Source organism: Lissotriton helveticus, chromosome 8 (genome assembly GCF_964261635.1).
Source record: "Lissotriton helveticus chromosome 8, aLisHel1.1, whole genome shotgun sequence".
Taxonomy (NCBI): Eukaryota; Metazoa; Chordata; class Amphibia; order Caudata; family Salamandridae; genus Lissotriton; species Lissotriton helveticus.
The window spans coordinates 981,979,336-982,004,583 of record NC_136069.1 but is presented as its reverse complement, the minus strand read 5'-3'; the positions used below and the strand labels follow the sequence as shown (position 1 = coordinate 982,004,583).

The 25,248-nt window shown below is 40.0% G+C and overlaps 1 protein-coding gene across 7 annotated transcripts in view; it reads right to left on the bottom strand.

Annotated features, from left to right (window-relative positions):
• DMD (dystrophin) overlaps positions 1–25,248 on the bottom strand; it is a 6,826,337-nt gene that overhangs the window by 5,871,545 nt on the left and 929,544 nt on the right. For all 7 annotated transcript variants that reach the window (XM_078657819.1, XM_078657824.1, XM_078657821.1 and 4 more), the window contains exon 9: positions 644–781. In XM_078657819.1, the coding sequence (XP_078513945.1) occupies positions 644–781 (138 nt within the window). The remainder of the gene's footprint in view (positions 1–643; positions 782–25,248) is intronic.

The following is a 25,248-nucleotide window of genomic DNA, read 5'->3' as shown; positions in this document are numbered from 1 at the left end:
GTTACCCATGCTATATATGAGATTCTACTTAACTTATTATTTCTTCTTGAGACTGAAAATGTGCGTTTTCACTTGATATAATATTAGGGATTCCTTGTATTGTATAGTTGCAGCTGAAAATGTCTTAATAACAAAGTGTTATGCCTAATTTAAAACCTGTTTACTAAGATTTGGTATAAGCAGTATTTAATCGGTTGAGAAATTTCATTTTAAAAATTGCTTTTAAGCATTGCCTTATCGATATAATTATATGTATTGCGCATAATCTCTGGGCACAGATTGCATTGTTTAGTATCTCCCACTTCTATTTTTCCAAATGCAAACTTTATTTTTTGTGATGAAAAAATGTTCTCCAGTTTGATCTTTTCACCTTTACAGTTCACCTTACACCATCTCAAGAAGTGGTCTGTGTGAGTTTCAAAGTTTATGAACTGCACAACCTTGGCATATACTGTTGGTTAGTCCTAAAAAAACTTGAAATCTTCTTACTGGTATTTTGAAAACAAATCAGACAAGAACAATTCTAAGGAAACAGTTGCAAAACAGATAATCAACATGAGAGAGTGTAAACATGTATATGGCTCAACAGACAAGAAAAACACATATTTTACAAAATCATCTCAGAATAGTAATTTCGACAGACCTGTGGAGGGAACTGCCTCTGATTTTGGTCAGGGGACAGGACATAAGCAGCTTGTGTGTAGGCATAGCTTTTGAAGCGAGGCTTAGGTGATGGAGGAGAAGGGGTGCGCACATGGCCCTGTGCTACACTGAGAGTGATCTAAGGAGAAGAGATGAAGGAGAAAAGCAGACAAACATTGATAAGCACATACAATAAGCTACATGTTTTGTTTCTGTACGAGAAACAGAAAGCTGTGTTAGTATTAACTTCAATAAGAAAAACTTTAGGTTTGTTTAAACTACAAATATTCCCTTATTTGTAATGAGCCTGTGGCAATATAATTAGGGAAATCCCTCTTCCACCATTGTTGTGCCGTGGTGTTTTCTTAAATATCCACAAGCACATAAAGGATCGTGATTTTAACTTGCCATGGTTTGGATCTCTACCTATTTCTGAGGTGAGCTGTATGACCGGATGGGCAGAAGTAGGGAAGTTATAATATAACCAATTCAGGCCCTTCATTAGCCTATTGCTTCCTGCCTTCTCAGCCTGGAGAACCTAGGGGATTCCCCCACCCTGATGTGACTATGTGATATACTAATGGAGTACATTAGTGTGGCAAGAAGAGAAGAGGAAAATCCAAGTGGCTAGCTTCAGAAGCGCGGATACTACCTTCTCCCCCCCCCCCAGATAGCACTAAACCCCCCATAGCAGTGCATATGTTCATCCTGCTGGATGTGCTTCCAATTGGATGACCATCGACTTGGAATCTCCATTGTAATTTGCCTTCTAAATAAGGTGGTCACGCGAGGAAAACAGCCTTCATATCCGTCAGAGAGCCCCAATTGGGTAACAGGGGGCTACTGTCTCCTCTTGCCAATGTTAAACTCTGAGCTTTATTAAGACAAGTATGATAATAGATTTTGTTGTTTTGGAAAAAGCTATTGTAGCAGATATATAATAAGAAACTGAACTAAAACAAGAAATTAATGTAATCGTGGATTTTTCGAATGTGGAAAGAATGTAAGCACTCAAACTTGTGTGACAGAAAAAAATCTACTTTTTGTTTATCTTCACTTTAATACTTAGGGGATATCAATTAAAGGATTGTTCATTCACTATGCAGAGAAAGGGTATTGTTCAATCCTAGATTGTTTTTCCAAACAGATCTACTAAGCTGCTCTATTAGGTTCCAGCAACATATCTAAAGTGAGGCAATATTAGAAAGAGGTACCAGGACCCTGTCAATAAACATGCTTTTGATATATAAAATACTTTGGGAAATAATCAGGCGTTGTGCGGCATCTGGAGTCCACCGTTGGCCTTTTGCATTCAAGACAAATGCTTTTGATATTCCTATTATCTAACTGCATCTGAGTGTTCATGGTTTACAAAGGATGACCTACAAAAAGGCCATGCACACAGGGCTTGGCAAAGTGTTGCTTGGCTAACCTTTTTCTTCTCCTAAACCTTCCTTTATAAAGAATAGGCCTCCGCACATGTCCTGGAATTTGGTAGCATGTGTTACCTTAGACCAGTAATAATACTATGCGTGTTTTAAGTATATATTGAATCTTCTTTGATTATTGGTTCTCTCTGTAAAGGTAGCATGCGAGTATTAGGCAACACGAGCTGAATAAGAATTCAAGGAAAGTATGAGAAGAGAACACTCAAGGGAATTGAGCAAGACGGTAAGGCAAAGAAAAGAGAATGGGTGTGGTTTCTGTGTGTGTACATAAAAGGCAGGGACTTCATTCCACTAAACTCATATGCATCACAGACGTAAGAATAAATGTGCGTTGGCCTTCTCATGTTTCTCATGAATCATATGAAGTGACAGTCTCATATTGTACATTTTATGTGGATTTAATAATCAATGTTTTGGTAACAGATACTGAATGTAGAAACCATCCTTGCACATTTGCTTTTAAAGTATTTGTAGTCGGGTTAGTTCAGATTCAGATTCAGATTAGCTTTATTCGATTCTTAGTTAAAAAACATAAAAGCAACAACAATACATACATGCATAGATATCTCAACATTTCATTACAAAGTTTAAGTTCAACTATTAAAACAGGATTAAATAAATGTAACGAGTCAACTAATCAATGTTCGTGTATATTCAGGACTAATTACAGGCTAGAGGGTTAATAGCACAGGGTACACGGGATCCCCTTCTCCAAGAATTATAATTCATTGTCGTTGTCATTTGTCTTGGTATTGGAATATGTTGGGAGCCGGGATAAAAATCATACAAGTCCCAAATGCAAATGGGGCCATCTCCTTCTTTGGGCTGGCAAAATCGTAGGTAGGGGACAATGTTCCTATTCTTAAATTTGATTAAAATCAAGTCCCCCGAGATGTCTTTGGGCAACGTACCTAGCCACCCCACCCTCCTGACACTCAGGATTCCGCCATCTAGGTCAGGTGGCAACGGTCTGTTGTGTTTTAGCCAAAAAATGACTTTATTTAGCAGGTCCTGGTGTGTTTCGAGCTTGCCCCGGCTAAGTGCAGGGACCCCAGAGAGGACAGTCACGTATGGGGCGGCTTCGGGAGGTAAGTTAATGCGATGCCTTCTTTCTAGAGCGACCCTGGGAGCTCTATGAGGTACGACTGCGGGGTTAAAAGTAATGTTAGGGCCAGTAGGTGTGGTAAGAGGGGATTCAAGAGTTTGAACTTTTCTGCATGCAGAGGACTTGGGCTTTTCGTGGTTGATGGGAGGATTAGGGCAAATAGGTATAGCAGTTTTTTCAGTTGGTAGAGAGTTCTTTTCAAGTGTTTTTTCAATGCTGGTCAGCCTGTCCCCCAAATCATTAATTTTTGTGACCAGAGGTGATAGTGCAGATATTAACAATTGCTCAAACTGGGCCAGTAAGGACAATAGGTGGGGCGATACAGGGTCGTATGTTCTATTCACAGCCTTATCTGACATATATGTAGTTGGGTTAGAGGGGGTTGAAGAAAGGCTGGTGCACGATTTCTTAGCGTTAGATTGAATCTCATTGTCATTATCTTTTTCCTCATCATGCTTCCTTTTACAGTTTAAACCCCGGGACAGTGTGTTGACTTGAGATTGGACTTTATTGGGAGAAAGAGGTACATCCCGTGGAGTGCCGTTTAGTTGATCAGCGTCTCTACCCATTATAGGGGGGGTTGATACGTCCAGGACGTACTTAGTGCCACACAGGGCATTCAGCTCCTCCCAGATGGACATGGTTAATGGAAGAAAGAAGTCCAAAATCGACAATAGGCAGTACAATGGGAGATGAATAATGAGTTAAAGCGTCTCTATACCTCCTCCTTGGAAAGAGTCAAGTGGGGTGGCCAGTCCCGTCCTCCTCTGGCCTCTGAGGGCCGTAGAGGGCCCGCTCTTTGCCCGGGCTTCGCCCGGCGTCACGCGATGCGGAGCGGAGCCCAGTTTTAATGCGCCTCCTGGCGCTCTCGTGATAGCAGCGCCGCCGCTGAGACTGCTGGGAGATGGAGTCCTGGGGCGGCGGCGCTATGGACAGCAGAAATTGACTCCTAGCGGTGGCGGCTGCTGTGGGGGCCTCCTCGCCTCCCCCCTCCGATGTGGTAAGTGTCCCCCCGCTCTGCCGAGCGGAGCGCAGTTTTAATGCGCCTCCTGGCGCTCTCGTGATAGCAGCGCCGCCGCTGAGACTGCCGGGAGATGGAGTCCTGGGGCGGCGGCGCTATGGACAGCAGAAATTGACTCCTGGCGGTGGCGGCTGCTGTGGGGGCCTCCTCGCCTCCCCCCTCCGATGTGGTAGGTGTCCCCCCGCTCCGCCGAGCTGAGCGCAGTTTTAATGCGCCTCCTGGCGCTCTCGTGATAGCAGCGCCGCCGATGAGACTGCCGGGAGATGGAGTCCCGGGGCGGCGGCGCTATGGACAGCATATATTGACTCCTGGTGGTGGCGGCTGCTGTGGGGGCCTCCTCGCCTCCCCCCTCCGATGTGGTAAGTGTCCCCCCGCTCTGCCGAGCGGAGCGCAGTTTTAATGCGCCTCCTGGCGCTCTCGTGATAGCAGCGCCGCCGCTGAGACTGCCGGGAGATGGAGTCCCGGGGCGGCGGCACTATGGACAGCAGAAATTGACTCCTGGCGGTGGCGGCTGCTGTGGGGGCCTCCTCGCCTCCCCCCTCCGATGTGGTAAGTGTCCCCGGGTTTGTTCATTTTAATGGATTGCAAAGCGATCCAGGTTGATTGTAACCGCCATTACCAGACGGGCAATAGCAAACTCTAGTTAACCATGAACAACATAGAGATTTGACAAGAGAATTTTGGGTGTAAAACACATTTCTCAAAAAAAATAGAATATCAAATCACCCGTAGACTATCTTAGCTTCAAAGTTACAAAGTGTAGATATCACCTATCCACAGAAAACACATAGATGTACACTACGTAAACAGCTTAACTGACAGTGTTGGATTATTGAATGCCGAGTGTGACAGTTTATTGCTAAATTTAAGATAAAAGACTCCCAATTAATGTAATCCAAGATCGAGGAGGTCCAAATCATAAGGAGGCACAGCACCTTATGCCGAGTGTCTTAATAAACTAGTAGATCGGTGTGGGAATCTCATAACAGTACAATGGTAGTGCATCTTTTGAGTGGTATGTATGGAGAAGTACAATATTGAACTTCGTCAGGTGTCCGATTGGGTGGAATGATTCAATTAGAGGTATGCAGCCATGTTATAAGTTCGATACGAATATGCTTAGAAAATATATTTCAGGGAAGTGAGAACTAAAAAATTGTTAGAAAAAAAAATACATTGTAAAAACGTGAAGCTTAAGGTTAAAGTTTACCTAAATAGCTAATGCTTAAGTTATGCAAAAGGAAATATTGTTATCCTGAATTAATTTTGAAACTAAGTGAAGAATAGATGGTCCGTGTTATACTACGGATTTGAATTTGCAGTTGGGGAATCCGAATGTTATCTGCTGGAAATACTGAACTCCAGCAAGTTAATCTAAGTCCAGTCTCCAGGATGACACATGTTAGACCAGGGGTCTCGAACCTTTTCAGTAATAAGAGATACTTGTTTTCAATGAGAATTCTCCTGAGCTCGTTATATTATTAGAGATGCAGTAGTAACCACATCAGGCAAGATTCCATTAGTGTCCGCCTTATGCAAGATTACCAGGGTTGATCAGCTCTGTGTTTCAGGCCCTCTTGCCAGCAGTAATGTAAAAAATGCTTTGTCAGTTTTGAGTGCCTCTATATGGGTAATACATAACAGCCATAGCTGCAGAGCCCACGTAAGTTAATAATAATGGTAACAATCTTCCCACAACCATTTGGTTTTTATCACTCAAATACCAGCTTTAAATATATTATGGAAAGTCACACGTTTTTCTACAGTCATCAGCTTATGAATTCTAAAGTGACGCATAGGTTCTTTCGAATACACACTTTTCAGTTTTTGTAAACATTTATTATTTCAACTAGGCAAAAGCATCTAATTACATTTTCTGGGCTGCACACAGTAGAGCTATTTGCTGGATAGCTACCAGTAGCTCATGAGCTACTCGTTGGTGAAGCCTGTGTTAGACATTCAAAAACTGCCACAGCATTTCAGACAAATATAGGCAGTTCTAATAAAAACAATCGGTCTTGCCTTTGGGACCTTATATGTATTTAGCTGTGAAGCACATTAGCCTGGGTGGTGGAACATCTACTGTTCTTTACCATGGAGGGAAAGTAAGCATCAAACTGCGTGACACACTAGGTATGGGAACACATGGAGAGAAATATGCCTTTCAGAGGGAAATATGCCTTCCAAAGCTCTGTTTTTAATATATAATCACAGCCTTCAGTGGTCATATCACTGAAAATACAGGATTTGAAAAAAATATTATTGTCTACGAGTGCACGTGGAAGACAATTTCTATGGACTGGAATCTAGAGAATGCTAAGTGATTATGGTATTTTATTGACCTCTGCTGGTCGTTTTCTATCAAGAAAGTTAAATAGAGGCAGTTGACAAACAAATGTTTATAAAAGTACCTCAGGAGAAAGCAATTCTGTTATTTTACTGACCTCTACTGGTCATTTTCTATCAAGACAGTTAAATAGAGGCAGTTGAACAAGCAGAAAGCAATTCTGGTATTTCACTGACCTCTACCTGAAATGTTCTATTAAGACAGTTAAATAGAGGCCATTGAACAGAAAAAAAGTCCCAAAGCAGACAAGTCCTAGGGCTGATCTCCAGAGCCCACAAAGTACATACACATATAGGTATATACTAATGTATATACAAGAGGTCCTGAAGGCTCAACCTAAAAAGTCACCAGATCCTTTGGGTCTAATGAATAAAACAGAATTATATTGAATTCAAATAATGATTTTAAGTGACATGCTCTCATATGCATCTTTGGGCATAATTTTGAGTAAAAGTACAAGATATTTCCCTTATAGGTCTAGTTGGGGCAGATAAAACACGACAAGTCACTGGAAATGTGTTTGGAAATAAAATAAAACGGCTGCCACCTGATCGTAAGTAAACTGGCACCTGCCCTGCTGCCTCTCCACCTGTGACCTACATATCCACAAACAACCTGGGCATCATAAATCATATTGTTAGGGTGAGTGGGGATTTCCTGAATTATAATAAGGTCAGAAGGTCAACTCAAATTAACCCCCCACTGCTCGGACACTGGTTGTTCCTGCTGCACTGATACATTAACAATCAGAACATATGTGACTCAATTCACAAAGGTAAACTGAGACAACAGTCTAATTTTATGGATTTTGGCATTCACAAAGGGCATTTCCAAGCAGTAAAGTTAGACTTTTGTCTTACTTAAACTTAAGTTTTGGTCATAAGTTTTACTGAGATCAAAACTGAAACAAAGGTCTAACTTTACTACTCATACATGCCCTGTGTGATACAAAAAGCTGTAGAGTTAGACTTCCAACTCAGTGTGCCTGTGTGAATTTGGCCCATAGTGTTTGGCAGGAAGCACTTCTTGATAATTTGGTTGTAGAGAGTGATGACAAACCAGTCAGCAGTGGTGACTGTCACTCAGGTGAACAGCAAAATTTAAGACTATGGTGGGTTTGGCAGAGGACCTTACTGTATACTAGGCCCTTCAGCCAACTCCCATTGAGGGTTGGACGGGGTTGATGCCTATGGGGGATTTGGTCTAGGACCAGATCAAAGGCCAGGTCCTGTGAGCAAATACTGAGCTGAGGGCTGGGGTTTAGCTCCATGTGAGGACAGATTGGCTGTTCTGAAAGTTTTATATATATACAGCGAAATCTGAGCCTAACTATGACATCCCTGTAACCTTTGTTTTTTTCAGTAAAAATATATATATATATTTTTTCACTGAAAAAAAACAAAGGTTGCAGGGATGTCATAGTAGTTAGGCTCAAATTTCACTCGCAATGCACTGCTTATGACCTTGCATATTTCATCACTCATAACATGGTCAGTCACATTACTGATAACATCACTGATGATATCTCAAATGACAGGACTGATGACATCATCAGCTGACTGAGTGTTAAAAAAATATAGGAGTGTTACACATATATACCCAGGTGTATTGTTGAATCAGTGGGTGTATGAGTGGCTTTATGGATAATTTAGTGGGTGCATGACTGAATTTATAAGTGAGTGATTAAGTGTCTCAGTGAATGTATGCATGAGAGACGGGTTGTGTGAATTTCTGCATCTGTCTGTCAGTTGGTGTCTAAGTGGCTGCATGGGTATGGGAGTGGGTATGTGAGTGCTGTATGTTTGAGTGATTGGTTGTCTGGGTACCTTTATGGTTGTCTGAGTGTCTGTGTGGGTGGGTGTGAGGGTGTGTGACTGCCTGTATGGATAAGTGAGTGGGTGAGTGAGTAGCTGTATGGGTTTGTGAGTGTGTGTGTGAGGAGCTGTATGAGTGGGTGTGTGTCTGGCTGTGTGTCAGTGGTATATGGGTAAGTAACTGGGTATGTGGAAGGCAGTATAAGCAAGTGATGAGATGTGTGAGGGACTATGGGCGAGTGGGTGAATGTGAGAGTGGCAGTATGGTGAGTGTGTGATTGTGTCAGTGACTGTATAGGTGAGCGAGTATATGTTAGGAGCTGTATGAGTAAGTGAGTGGGTGTGTGTGTATATGTATGGGTGAGTAAGTGGCTGTGTGATTGACTCTATGGGTGAGGGACTATGTGTGTGAGTAGCTGTATGGGTGACTGACTCAGTGTGTGAATGGCTGTATGGGTATATTAGTGGATATGTCAGGAGCCAGTTATAGTTTGCCCAGCTAACTCTAACTGGTAAATTTCACTGGTTTTGTATAAGTGAAATCTGAGTCTAACTATAACATCCCTGTAACATTTTGTTTTTTCAGTGCATTTCTAAGGTTTTTTTAATGGTAATTCCTAACTATAGCGTCCCTGTAACCTTTGGTTTTTTTCAGTGAATTTCTATGTTTTTTTAAGTAGTAGTCAAGCTTGCAGAGTGGTGGAGAAAGGCGGCTGGGCCTCCGACCAGCTCTCAGCAATCCTGCTGTGTAGGACTTACAGGTGGTAACCGGAGGGCTTCTTGGCTCGAAGGTCCCTCTAGAGTAAAGTGGACTTTATCTCCCAATCATAGTGCACCAGGAGGCTCATTTGCAAAATGGTGGAGAAAGGAGTTGTGGCCTCTGAAGTCCTCTTAGCAATCCCACTGTGAAGGGACTTACTGGAGTTAACAGGAAGGGCGAGTCGCAATATGCAATGTACAAAAGTGTCTCAGACACTGTTTGCAATTCCCAATGGGGTCGAAAATTGCATGGCTCATCAATATTCATGAAGCAAGCACAATTTGCGACCTCATTGGGAATTGCTAGCACTCCCAGGGATGGTGGCATGCTGGGGTCAGCAGACCACCATGTCTGTGACTGCTTTTTCAATCAAGCAAGATTTTTTTTAATGCAGCCCATTTCCCTTAAACAAAAACTGGATGCATTTAAAAAACAAAAATAAAACTTCTCAGTTTCATTTTTTAAGAGCAGGCAGAGGTCCCTGGGACCCCTGCCTGCTCTCAAAAAAATGTACGCACACACTCATGAAGGGGGTCTCCTGGGGACCCTGTTTGCGGGTGTTTTACCACCTACTTGAAGTAGGTGGTAAACTGCGAGTGTTTTGTGACTGCCAATGCAGTCGCAAAACAACAGTACATGGCATGGTGACTCGCTACTAGGAAGGAACACCCCTTTCTAATAGTGAGAGTCACAAATACAATTTTGCGAGTCAGTGACACGCAAATAGCATTTGTACATGCAATTTTGTGGTCGCAATAAAGGGTTGTACATCTGCCCTAGTTTCCCTAGGAAAATTATTTTTTTAACTTGCCTATAACTTCGGCGGCGTCTGACCAATCTTCATGTAATTTCCATAAAACTGTCAAAGTGGGTTCTGTGTGTCATGGAAAGTTTGGGAGTGATCCGTATAGTGGGGAACGAGTAACAGGGTCATGAAAAAAGGGTGCTTTTGTAATGTTAATTCCTATAGGAACAAGTTGTCCAACCTACAGCCCAAACCGCTGAAGGGAATCGGACAAATTTTGAAGGAGGGTAGATGTTGTTACGCAGATTTTTTGTTGTTTGGCGCAAATCTGTATGGCAGTTTTTGAGAACTTGAAGCTGAGAACTATAGATAGATCTCTGACAGCGGATATTTTACAGTGGTTTCGCAATTATTCACCAATGCGCGTGCCAACATGAACGCTCTGATTCGCTGGACGCAACCTGAACCAAAAGTTGCGCCTGACATTTTATCATCAAGAGAACGGTTCCTAGGGCTGAAAATGAGCATGAAAGCCAACATGAGGGGTCAGGGAGTAGATACTCTGACCCCATGTTTGAGAAATGGGTGTGTTAGTGAGTGACATAATTTAAGTGTCCAAAATGAATTTTTTTAATTGTTTGCGATATTTGCAACCAGCGCAACGACCACCAGCCGAGCCCCCATGTACAGTTGTGGGGTTAGTGTGAATAACGCAAAGTCATTGCGATCATAAGTGGAAACATACAAATATATATATATTGTACACACTCGCCGGTCACTGTCACAGACTCACATATCCACTCAGACACTCATACACCCACTCACACACCCCTCACCCATTCACACACTTATACATCCAGTAACATAGCCACTCAGCTACTGATGCATGCACTCATACTCATTCTGGTACTTATGCACCCGCTTACAGACTCACTCAGAGTGTGACACACCAATCTACAGACCCACTCAGAGACTAATGCATCTACTTAGAGAGTGGGTTGGTTATAATCCATTGTGTAGTTCTGTGAAAAAGGAAGATTAGTTTAAATGGTTTTCATACAAGTTCCCTACAAAAATATGAGTTTAAACAGTGCAGTAATTATCTCCTAGTGTTTAATTAACTCTAAAACGAGTTCACATATATATGTTTTGCACCCCCTAAAAAAAGCACGATGATCGCGGTTACCGGAGTCATCGAGACTCTTGGTGTAATCGCGAAAACGGGAAATAGAGTTTAAACAGTTTCATAAAAATTTTACTAGAAAAATATATGTACAAATATGTTTTTTAAAGCAGTGATAGGGTTAGTAATGTGTGTATTGTAATAGTTTAAAGGAATTTTTTTAAGTTAAAATTTTTTAAAGTGGTGATGGTCGTTGGATGTCTGCTTTTGTTTTGTGATTTTGCGTCATGATTGCCATCATCGCAACATCGCCACGAATTTCAAAGATTCAAAAAAGCAATTCGACAAGAAATTTAACAAACGTTTGGCCTCTTGGGTGGCTCTGACAAGTGCCTTTGTGTTGAGAGTGTGTAAAAGACAGCTACAGACAAGACTTGTGTCAAACATCAATTAAAATATCTCTATATGTGTTTTAGAGTTTCTGAAAAACATGAGATTTCTGCAACTACTGATGCCTGGAGCCGCTGCAAAAAATGGAAAATAATCTTTGTAGATGATTTTTCTGGAAACTCACTACAAAAATATGAGTTTGAGAAGTACACTAATAAAGCTCTACTGTTAACAATACTGTGGAATGTGTCTATATATATGTTTTACTCTTTGTACAAACCATACACTCTTTGCGACTACAAATGGTACCGCAATGATGTCGGTAGTCGCGATTATATATATTTTTTGTTACGCTGGTTTTCTCCTAAATTGATCATAGGAAGAAAAGTAAAAACTATATCTTACTAAATATTTTGACTTAAACTTTATTTAAAAAATGTCTTTGAGTTTATTTTTCAGTATGTGAAATATATTTTCTCCACAGTAAATGTGACAATGTTGTGACGACTCAAAAATTTCTTACAAATAAATCCAATTATTAATGTACTTTTTGATAAACCCATACCAAATCAATCATGAGTGGTATTTAATATAAATATAATAAACAATATCCAATTATTGACAGAAAGTTAGAAAATCTTAGAGTTTCACTTAAAAACAAATGGACTTTACATGGACGTTATAGCTAGGAATTAACATTTAAAAAAACATAAACATTCACTGATAAAATCCAAAGGTTACAGGGGCATTATACTTAGGAAATACAATTTGAAAATCCCTAGAAATTCACTTAAAAAACCAAAGCTTACAGGCATGTTATACTTAGGCTGACATTTTACTCATACAAAACCAGAGAAATTCAGCAGGTATAGTTAGTTGGGTTATGCGCTGCTTATGACCTTGAATATTACTTCACTCATGACATGGTCAGTGACATTACTGATGACATCATCCACAAAATCTCTGATGCACCCACTCACATCCCAATTTAACCTTCCATACACCCACTCCACTTTCCACACTAACATTCTCAAAACCATAGGCACACCCAAACAGTATTTACGAAACTGCTCACTGATTCAAAGGTCTACATACACATTCACTCAGTTATGCATATAGCCACTCATACACCAACTTACTCACTAATACAGTCACTGATATATCCACTCGTACAGCCAGTCACAAACAGTCAGTCACTCATAGAGCTACTCACACACCCACTCATTCACCTATAGTGTCAATTGCACAACCATTTATTCACCTATTCATTTATACACCCACCACTCACACACACATATTTATATGTATGTATATATATAGAGAGATCCAAAAACACAATGTATCTAATGCGATATTAACAGACACTCAGGGTATCGAAATCAACCTTCTTTATGGTAAGTGAATGCTCATCTCAGCAATACATTTCGGCCTTTCAGCTTTGCTCAAGCCCACTGGATTCAATGTAAATCTTCATTATATACATGTAATCCTCGGAGACTAAACGTCATGCGGCTGAATTTGCACTAATAAACTATCAGCACTTACTTGGTCCGTGTCCGTGCTATCTCTTCCTCTGCGAAGTTCTACGCGCTGGGTGGAAACGCGGCGTTCTGGATATATATTTATATATACACACATTACCTACTGGCAGTTGCTAGTAGGTAGTTATAGTTAGGACCTAGTTACCATAGAAAAATCGCAACATTCTATTCCCAATAACTTTGGTGCCGATTGACAAATCTTCGCGAATTTTTCAAAACTCGTGGGGCGCTCCGGTCCGCTCCTATCTAGAAAGTTTTGGGGTGATTTCGGGGTGATTCGGCAAGCGGGGGCTGAGAATGTTATTTCCCATAGGAAACTTTAGCAACGGCTACAACCCGAACTGCTGAACTGAATTACACCAAATTTGACAAAAAGGTAGCCCTTGGTTCAGAAAGAACTCTTCTTGTTAAATGGTGTAAATCCATTCAGTAGTTCCTGAGAAATTTGAAAAAGAAAAAATATCGATCTCTGGGCGGAGCCAGCGGTCAAATGGCTTAGTCACTATTCTCAAATATGGCTCCTTTAATGGTGAGGATTTTGTCAAATAATGAGCCCTCAAAGAAATGGGACTACAGCATCATGCCGCTTCGTTTGCGTGCATGTTTCATCCAAACTTTTATCCAATATTTTACTTTTTCCATTTTTAACCATGTTTTTGAACTCATCCTTCAATAGATTCCCACTCTTTTAATCCATGATCCACGTTATGGTATTTTGCCAATTTTCAGGATTCTTATATTCTAATTGTGCCGATCCCGGCCTCTTGAAAAGAATACGATTAGTGCCAGAAGTCCGTCACAAGCACATTTTATTATCATTTAAAACCCAATGCATTTCGGGCCTCTCCGTGCCCTTCTTCGGGGGTCACTGCAATCAATCACAATATGATAAATTATTTGCACTGTTTATCACAAGTAAATATATAATACACATCATGATCACATCAGTAATACATCTAATTGAAAACAACACATCACAGTACTTCATTTTTGCCCGTTCTCCCTCTGTGTTCCTCATACTCCTGCGCCAATCACCCCTATTCAGAAATGTAAACCCACGTGCTCCCGCCTTCTCCTTCCTACGATGAAACCTTCTGAGTGGTTACAATGTTTCACCCATACTCAAACCCTTTACACTCAAATCGGTATTGCCCATATGCGAGACAAATTACTGTTGTTTAACTCGCTACAATCTGTATATCATATTGCCATTATCACTGTCTGAGAACAAGATTTCAACCATTCTCCCATGCACACGTTCTTTTAAATGCAATTATGTCCTTCTGTAATAAGCATACCTCATTTGCCTGTGTGCAGAAACCTTCCTTCTCCGCCATTATGCCTCCAACGGTGAAACCTATCTGTTACCGCCCACTCTCTTAAGTTCCTCTAACCCCATGCTCTCCCTCCCGATTGGCTCAAAACAACCTGAGCTCCGCCTTTGCGTGACCCTTACTCTAAGAGAACTACATTTCCCACGATGCATGCTTTCAATATAAAATCTTCTTCCATAGTTATCGGTACTATTTTAAAAAAACATATGCCAAAATGTATAAGTACATCTCCTTGTCACAGTGTTATATCCGTACTCCTTGCGACGAGCTTCGATGTTTTAACCAAACTAGTGGATCCGAATCATGCTTCAAGGTCCTCCTTGAATTCCCAAGTTTTACTGCGGGTGCAATATTGAGCCCTGAGAGAGGGTTTCTTTAGCTCCAACTCTTCATGTTCCATTATCAGGATATTCATAAATTGTGATTAACCCATTTCACGTCTTCTTTTTTATTCCCTTCAGGAGCATTAAAAAGATCAAGGCGCCTCAGTTTCAAAAACATAGACTTAACATAGGACAGCCATGGAATACTGCTGGCTTTGTCTAATGCATCACAATCCCTCTTGATCAGATGGTTCAGAGATAGATCTGGGTTAAGCGAGGTTTTAAGCCAGCATACCAATGGTGCTGTTCTCAAAAGATCCAACGCATAACCCAGCCCCAGTTCCTGATGGATAACAAAGGTTGGCGTTGATTGAGGTACTGACAGGAGAATACGTAAAAATCTGTTTTCTGCTATCTGAACCCCTACCAGCCGTTTATAACCCCAGATAGCAGAGCCATACATAGCAATGGCCAAACATTTGGGTCTACATATGCTAAGCATGGCTTCCAGAGGTCTTGCCCCCATGTGCTGTGCAAACCCTAATAAGGCTGACGTTGATCTTACTACTGCATGTTTTTTAGCTTTCTGTTGGGGGACCCAGGAGCATCTCTCGTTGAATAGGACCCCCAAATATGTAAAAGAGGTCACCCTGGACACCTCTGCTCCATTACAGAAAAACGTGTTTGTTTTTCTGTTTCTTTGGCCCACTGACATGACGTGATTTCACGATGTTTACCATCAAGTCCAGGGACTTCATATAGCACAAAAAGTATAATAGTGGAGGATCAATGCCCATATCAAGTAAAATAGTCCACAGCTTCAATCTGTTAACCAGATCGAATGCCGAGGAAAGGTCCATAAAAGCCATTTGCACAGAACCCTTTTTTGCTATAGTATATTTACCAATTAATAAGTATAAGTTATGGCACTGATCCATAGTTGAAGTACACTGAAATTCCTTAAGAAAGGGACAGTAAAAAAAAGGAGTAATTGGTTCTGATAACATTTATAGAATTCAGCCGAAATTCCATCCGGGACAGGAGCTTTTTGGAATTTAATGCATTAATTGCTGCAGAAATGTCTTTAATGTCGATAGGGTTATCTAAGGTTGATCTATCAGTGTCAGAAATCTGAGGCAATCAACATGAATTTAGAAAATCTTTGATAACATTGTTGTTAGGGACAAGAGGTTCGTGATATAAAGAAGAGTAGAAGGAAAGGAACTCTTCAGTGTATCCTCAAACTCTGTTACCAATGTACCATTATTCGTCTTGAAGGCTGGAATTTGAATTCTGTCACGCTTGAAGCGTAGATAATTAGCTAAAAGGTGACCAGATTTGTTGGAATTAAAATGAAAATTTGATTTTTCTTTTGAAATAAGTGAACCTGCACATTTACTATGCATACAATTATATTAGTAGCAGTATTTCTGAAGTTGGGATTTATATTGTGGATCTCTAGATTTAATAAAAAGTCATTACACTGATGAAATATGAGTCTCTAATTTGTTGAGGTGGGGATAAAAAGATTTATTTTCATGCGCCATGATAGACATTGAAACTCCACGGCTGTAAGCTTTAAAAGCATCCCAACGTATAATTGTGGAGGTGTCAGAAGACTTATTATTAAAAAAATAACCAGTAATAGTTAAAGCCATTTTTGTTAGAATTGGTTGGGTTAAGAACTATTTCTGAGTTCATTCTCCATCTTTTATTAGGAATTTGGGGGTCAGAAATAGACCAAGAAAAATGAAATGAAAGCATGGTCCGAAACCGTAATAGGGTGGGTGTCTGATTCACTAATCATGTGACATAAATTACATGAGGGCAATAGAATAAAAAGTAAAATCTTTGTCTGTAGGGTGTTCCAATCTCCAAATATTAACCAATTTGATAACAGAAAGGAAAGATTTTGAAGCAAAGAATGTCTTGCTAGGCCGGAACTTAAAAACAGAAGACCGGTCCATCAAAGGATCTCAGATAAGATTAAAATCACCACCCATTATAAGGGACGTATTACTAATTTTGAGTACTTCGGCAGAGCCATAGGACTAAAAGGAAGGGTCATCAGAAGTAGGAGCATAAATATTGACCAAATTTAAAGTGAGTTTGTCAATGTGAACGTGAGCAGAAACAAATCTACCATCTGTGTCATGATGACGTAACAGAATTTGTCCACGAGCACTGTGTCAAAAAAAAGATAGCTACGCCATTTTTTTGTTTTGCAGCAGGAGAGGAAACCTTTAAGCCCTACCCCACCTTTAGACATAGTATGTAATATTTTGTTGTTAACATGAGTTTCTTGATCAAAAGAGATATCTACATTAGACTTGTGGAGATATTCAAACATTTTACGTCATTTAACTGGGTGTCTGAGACCCTTCACATTTAATGAAGCAACAACTAACTTTTGTGGCCTAGACTTATTGTCCTACAGGTAAGAACAATAACAGAAGAGAATAAAAGAAAGACAGTAGCCTCCATAAAAAAAGACAAAACAAGACAAACAATATGAAGCGAGGTCAGTCACCAAGACCTCATACCAATAGAACATTGGAATCAGAGGTACAAAGCAAGAAAAAAACACCATTAATATGCACCTGCATAGAAAGTGAATGACAACCTAGAGTGAGGGAGTAGAAAACATATTATTATCATCAGCCCACAGAACCAGGAGGAGAGTCCATGAGAATAGGATGATGTTGATCCAAGAACCTGATTAAATCTGCAGGAGCTAAGAAAGACTTAGAAATGTCATTTTTCCAGATGCGCATAACCGCAGTGTCAAAAAGGCCATATTTGTAGCCAGGTTCTCGCAAACGAGGTCGCAAACCTGAAAATTGGCGTCGTATTTGAACAGTCTCCTTTGCAAAGTCCTGATGAATAAAGACTTTATTTCCCTTCAATTAGGAGAGAAGGGATCTCTCGGACTGCCCTTCGTATAAGGAGAAGAGGATGATGCCTCAGAACTTTAAAAATGATTTGTTGTGGTTTGACTTGATGGGGTTTTCAATTGAAGGTATTCTGTGGGCTTTATCAATCTCAAAGCGCTCTGGAAATTTAATATTTACCAGTTTAGGGAGAAGGTTTTCCAAGAAAAGACGACAACTCTGACCTTCAACTCTCTCAGGACCATTAAATATGCATAAGTTGTATTGTCTATTTCTATTTTCAAAATCAAATAAGGAAGGTTGGAGAGAAGCCAGCTGAGTAGGAAGTGAAGCCATTGATGTAATGGCTGCAGTATTATCACAAATTCTAATCTCATTATCTGCAATTCTCATCGATAATGAAGCCATATCTCTGTGAATATTTTTGAAATCTGAGTAAATTGTGTCATGTCGCAGCGTTGTGGCCCTGCCTCCAGTATGGTGAATTTAATCTGTGAAATCTGGTGATTGGCATCAATCCAATGTGTTGCTATGGTGGATTTCAAATTCTTGAGTCTGATGTTACTCTTATGTACGGTCATTCTTACTTTGATTTTCCTCTCGGTTTGTCCTGAGTTTTATTGGATTAAAAAATGTAATTCTTTACATCCCAATGGGATGAACGATAGGGTAGAATATGCTTGCTTTCTATAAATGGAATTGTCTCTAGAACATTGGACATTGTCTACTCTTGATCCCATTCACTATATGTTTAATGTGTTTAATTTTTCAAAAATTACACTATGTCCTGGTACATATGGATATAATGCTGAAATTACCACGGATGTTCATTTCATAATATGTATTCATTGTTTTTCTCTATCCTTTAGTCCTTCCTGAGCAGAAATATATAGAGTCTTTCTTTCTTCCACTTTCACACGACACTCGATAGTGCATCATACATGAACAACGTCAGTTTCTATCAAGTTCACTCTGATAGGCTGCTCCCAACATGTGACCGTGTACAGAAGTCAGCATACTCTGATCACATGACCTTTTTCATCACGCGATTCAGCTCACTCCGTTTTCACGCTCTAGTTACAGACTGTTATATTCGCATCACATGACACGCGTCATCTCTGTTAAATCTAGGCTCATTGGTCCACTAACAGCTTAACCAATCCCATTGAGCGAATACGGAAGCTGACACCGATGTCCGATTGCCACACAAATGCCGATTTACAGTTCAGTAAGTACCAGCGCACTCTCGTCTTCAGTTTAATCTCGATCCTTTGTGAAACTAAGTATTGGTTCAGTATAGTTCACCCGTACGACACTACCCTTCGGTTACGGTTTTCTCTATGACCGACTGTTCTTCTATCAGCCACTCTATCTGTTGAAGCCGCGAAGAGCATGGTGGTTTTATTTTGCATGTAACACGCATACTCCTTTCTTTTCACTATGTATCATCTGAACATCCATGTAATTTTGACAGTTGTAATAATGAATTATCCTCCTTTACTTGGCATATATTAACTACAACTTTGACTTGCAACGAGTAGCAATTGTATAAGTCTGTAAACACATGCAAGGCGGAATATAAGAGACTGATCTGGTCCTCTGTTTTTTCCCTTTTCAGACCCCTGAGGAAGGGTCGATTTAAAGACCCAAAATGCATCGGGTGTTGTATTAAATTCATTGTGAAACGATTTATCGTTTATGAATTGAATAACGGATTGAATCCAAAAAGATGAAGAAACAATTTATGAAATAAATAATCACTGATGAACTGCCATTTTGAACTTTGAAGTGTGTTCATTCAGTTGATGAAATGAAGTAAAGAAACAGTTTGGTTTCAATTAAACTTGTGCGCAATACTTTTGTGATCGGTGATCCCTATCACACGCAACCTAGTTTACATTGCGAGAGCCAGATATCTGTTTTTTTACCGCGACTTATATTTTGCGATCAAGTGATGTTAGGAAAAGCATGCTGTTTTAAATTGATTTTACAGTCATGATTGATTACTATTAATCAAATTAAATGTATAGGCTTTTTAACACTGTTTTATATGTGCTTTTATGGCTGTTTTATTACAATCGAATAAAGCTTATTGAATTGAATTGTATCCCCTACCTTGAGGGCACGACACTGGTTACAAGTTGCCAGAAGATCCTGCTTCAAACTACTTTATATCACACACAAAGCAATATATGGCAAAGGACCACTTTTCATCAGAAAGAAAACCAACAAAAATATACCGCAAAGGCACATATTCTCAAGAATGCTTCCCAGCTTCAGAATTCCTACATATGAGAAAAAAAACGTGGGTGGAACAATTTTCTCTGTTCAAGCAGCCAAAGTATGGAACTCCCTATCCATAAGCATAAAATCCACAGACAGCAATCAGCACTTCAGATGATTAGCCAAGAGTTGGCCCTTCCCCACATGAGGAGTATACTCCAAACTAAATAATGTATTTGAAAGTACTCTCAGACATGACAAACCATCGAAAAGAGCTGTTGTTTAACAAGTACACATCATTGTACTTTGAACAATGTCTCCTGTTATAAGAAAAATACATTTGTATAAGGTCAAAAATTAATATTACACTATTACACCACAAGATGCATGTGTATATCACAGCATGTCAAAAGTGCTGCTTCTAAGTACATACAGGTGCATACATAGCGAATTGTGCATTCTACTAATAACTGCAATAAATGCCATGGGTATATTTTTGCATATTTAAGTTAATTACAGATATTATGAAACCATAAAAAATGTACGGGATGACAAATATAGGCAGCAGACCATGTAAATATTACCGTTTCAATGTTCATATTTATGAGACTACAAGAGCAACTCTTGAACCCATGAAAACCTGGGTATAAAGTAAAACTTTGGAAATAACGGTTCTCATTTAGAAAAATTACTGCTCAATTAAGAGGTTAAATAAACTCATGCAATAAAATGCCAATTGAAAAGTGAAACACAACAAACCACCATAATCATGAATGCAAACATATGTTTATGGTTAGAAATTCCAAAAAGAAAAATATATCTAAAAATAGAGGTATTTTGCTTTTGGGTCTTTCCAGATATAAAAATATTTATCGTGTTTCCCTAAGTGAGAGTGCTATGCACAGATGTGGGTTCTTGTGCACACTGTGTAACTGGAACCACGCTGTATACAGCTGAAGAGCCCATAACAACGGCAAAACCGATCCTGGGCTGCTTGCATTTCAGTTCAAGAAGGACCTGGCTTGGCAGTTCAGGCTGGACTGTTCCTATTGGAGTTGGGTCAATACTGGTTTGCATATAACTGGGTTCAAACTGAGATGGCATGGTGTGCAAAATAGCACTGGATTGGGATGTGGCCCAAGTGATTACCAGTGCCTGAGATTATTTCAAGCATTCCATCATCACTGTTTTGTAAACTTCTTTCTTCTAGGAACAAGCATTAGCAAAGCCACTAATCCTAACTTTTATGGGCTAATGTATGCAAACTCGGGCATGCACAAATGCTGTTGTGGATATAATTGTGGTGGTAATGTTGCTGGTGGTAATGATGCTGGTGGTAATTGTGGGAGTAATGACAAGGATGTTAGGGAAGATATAACGGTGCTGATGGTAAAGATGGTAATGTGGTAGTGTTAGTAATTGGGCTAGTCGTCATGTTGACAGTAATGGTAGTGGTGATAATGGTGCTTATGGTAATGGTGGTGGTAACAGTAATGGTAATTATGGCAGTTGTGGTGGTTTTGGTGGTTTTAGAAGTGATGATAGTAGCAATGGTATAGATTGCAATGGTGCTGAAAACCGTGGTGTGGTGCTAATGGTGGTGCAATGTGATGATAGTGATGGTGCTCATGATGGTATTGGTTTTAATGGTGACAATGAAGGTGGTGATTGTGGTAGCTAATCAATGAGAGTATTTATACCAGGCGGTCCCAGAGAGGAAACCATTACCAAACAGCTCGGGAAGGAGGAGGACGACACGCAGTTCAGCTACCCTAACCAAGTAAGTAAGATGGGGGTCTGTTACTTAAACAGATGTGGAGCAGAGATAGAACACTGCTCCAATAGTAATCTTCTGATACTACTTGTGGTCTTTCTAGAGTTGGCAGCTAATCCAGAAAAGCCCAACAGAGTGACTCTTGACTTCACACTACAGGAATAAGAAGGAGGAAATCAAGTATAAAGCAGGCTTTTTCACCAATAAAAGGTAAAACTTTGAAAACAGAGGGTAAGGACAGCCAGAGAGAACCTAAAGCCCAGATAGTCTAAAAACGCAAAATTATCTTTCAGACAAAGTGGTGAGATAAACAGCCGGACGGGTAGCTCCCAGAGGCGTCCTTCTAACTCTTCAAGACACCAAAAAATAGGATTGGTAAGCACCCCTCTTTTTGCTTATGGAAATAAGAAAAGAAGGCTAAGAGACAGTTGAGAATAACCGTAGAAAAGGTTTAAGAAAGGTAACCCCTTTTAAAAAGAGATGTTTTTCTGTCCTAATAGGATTGAAGTTGGTCCATTTTTTAATCAACCCGGGTGGAGGTCCAGCAAAACCGATACAGAAGGTAAAAAATAAAAAATGATAAATAGGAGCACACTAGGGCAAAACAGAGGAAATAGTCCAATAACAAGGTAACTAAAATAAGGTGTGTTTCCTCCTAGAATAAAAAAGAGGAAAGCGAACAAAACCTCCCTAGGAGAACACAAGAGCTGAAGAAAACCTGCTCAGAAACCGAGAAGATACTGCCAGGAAGGAAAAATATATACCTGGGTAAGAACATAGAGATACCTGTGGGTGAGACTCTATAAGAAAGAAGGGATTGAGATCTGATTGTCCCTTTTAGATCTATTCAAAGCCCACATCATTGGTGTTGGAAAAGTAAAAGTGCTGACACCCCATCCTAGCGATAAAAACATATCTCGCTAGTCGTGTCCTCTCTCTTAGGAATACTAAGAGGTGGCAACTTAGTATTACAGGGGACTAAGGGATTAGACTCAGATCACAAGGTTACGGGGTTACCAAATAATAGGATATCAGTGTAAACGTTAATAAATCAATGTGCAATTGTTAGATTAAATGTTGGACCTAATGAAATGTATTGTGACATGTTTTTTTAGATATGATTTATAATGAACAAGTCCTGAAGAAGGTGCGAGAGTATTCGAGGCACCGAAACGCCGCGTCGACAGTTTGTTCCTTATGATGTACATGTAGACTTGTGTATTTATGCCCACGGGCATTTTTTATAAAAAATTGGAGTTTTTATTTGAGCTGGCCAACAGCAAAGACGAATGTGCATAAAATTGAAATTGTTTTGTAATAATGTGTCATTATTATTTGTAAATTATTTTTAAATAAATGTATGAAACTTTTAATCTTTGTGTTTGCAATATTTTCACGCTATTTTTTGGTCTGATACATATTAAGGTGTAAATTTGGTAACCCGCGCAACAATCTAGTCCCCCCCCATTGATGCAAATGGCCTCTTGGGCATTTAGCACTATTTATCAACTGCCAAACTCAGGAGAAGGAGTTTTTTGCTTTCATTATATTGTTGACCCAATCCTTTTCCTGTCAAAAGGGTAGCTCCCTCTCTAACAGTGATTGTGGTACACCATGTGTCTGAGATGTGGTAGCAATGGTGGTAGCAACTATGATGATGTTACTGGTTGTTGTACCGTCGGTACAATGCATGCATGAGATTTTGTTGTAAAATAGTCCCTCATGTATTGCAATGGAATACATAGGAATAAGATATACATAGGGAACAGGCTGATATGTTAAACAAACTTCTTCACTCCATAGACTATCATGCAAGAAAAATATATAAAGGATGCCCATAATTGGGGTGGGGTAAGGTAGATGGACCAGTTGCAGAGGGATACTGGGAGATGAATTTCCAACTTTAGGACTGCGGACTTAAGGGGGCACAGGGCTCTACATGACTCAGCATAAATATTTTATACTACACTATGCTGTAAATCAGCTGGATATACTTTAGGGATTAGAATAATTTGTTAGGGATCTGTGATGAAAGATTATTGGTGTTTATTTAGAGTTGATTTATTTTTATTGTTTACAGAATAATTCATGGTTATGGTAATAGTTATTATCCGCATTACTTGTAGGAGAATAACACATAATAAAAATTAGTCTATTGTAAAATACCAATGCTTATTTTTGTCTACTACATTTGGAGTTCAGGATGAGGCTTTTGATTTTCACTTGGAGGTGAGAGTTTATCTGACACCCGTGCACATCCTCTCCTCACAAGCTCCACAGGACACAATCAAGCTGTAATGCATTTAGAGCCAGATGTATCAATATTAGGAATATTGATGATCTAATTGCAATTTTTTATGAATCGCAATGAGAAAATTGCTATGCCTAATGTATGAAATTCATAGAGGTCCTAGTGGGTCACAAATCCACCTACTTCATGAAAATGAATGCGGAAGGTTGCAGTTTGCGACCCATTAGGACTAACAGTCATCACAAGGATGGTGGCCTGCTCTGGTCCGCAGACCACCATGTCTGATTGATTTTAAATAAAGCTGTCTTTTTGTTTTTAAACGTACCCCATTTTCCTCAAAGAGAAATGGGATGCATTTAAAAAGAAACGTTTCTTTTTTACAATTTTTGTTTGATTAACAAGATGCACTGGCTTCCCTTACTCAAACCTTTTTATGCATTCACAAATGGAAAGGGGTCACGAGGGGAACCCTTACCATTTGCGAATTCATAACCACTACACTTCGGTAGTAGGTAGACTATTAAGGTTTTGTGACCGAATTCGATCACAAATCATTATTAAATACCATTCAGATTCGATATTTTGTGAAAGGATACCCCTTCCAAATACTGAATCGGGATTTGGTCGCAAACCAAAATAACAATTCGGTAAAGTGCTTCTGAATCGCAGTTTGGGGTTGACACATCCCAAAATGCTTTTTTGTGGTCCCCAATGGTCCAATTCTGCAAACCAGTCCATTTGCAACCACAAAAAAGCTTGATACATGTGGCCCTTAACTATTTTCCACTGTTGGTATTTTTGATTTATTCCTAATGAACCTTCACCAGTTAAGTTGTAACTTGTAACCTTTTTTGTTTTCCTTCCGCTGTTTTACTGATATCTACTCATTCACAGAAGACTTAATAATAGATGTGTCATATTCTATTCGAAAATCTCTGGATGACAATAGCATAGAGGGTGCTAAATACTTATTTATGTAGTGGGTTAGTACTTGGGCTGGGCGTTGAGGCAATATAACGCTATCACAATGAATCTGCAGAAAAGTTGATTTAATATGCAGGAATAATGTATAAAACCCTTAATTTTGGATATAAACAGAGCTTTCCTTAATGCTGTCAGAGATGTTGTCCATTTTTCTATTGAATTTGTTGTCCATTTTGACTTCGAATAATGTTAGATTTTTACATACTGCATTAACCCCTTCGCTGCGGCGGCTATTCCGCCGCAGCGCTAAGGGGGAGGCGGGGCTGCGCATCGTTGCCGTGCTCGTGACGGAACCGCTCCGTCACGGCCCTAAGGTGAGCTGTGCTCATGACGGAGCGGTTCCGTCACGGACCCGCCCGCCCATGAGAACGTCAGCGCAGGCGCAGAATTTGCGCCGCGCAGGCACGGCGAGCGGGCCGTGATGGAACCGTTCCGTCACCAGCACAGCCCACCCGAGGCTCGTGACGGAACGGTTCCGTCACGAGCATGGGAGGGGTTAAGGAGCCATCATGACATTGACTCAGTACTGCTT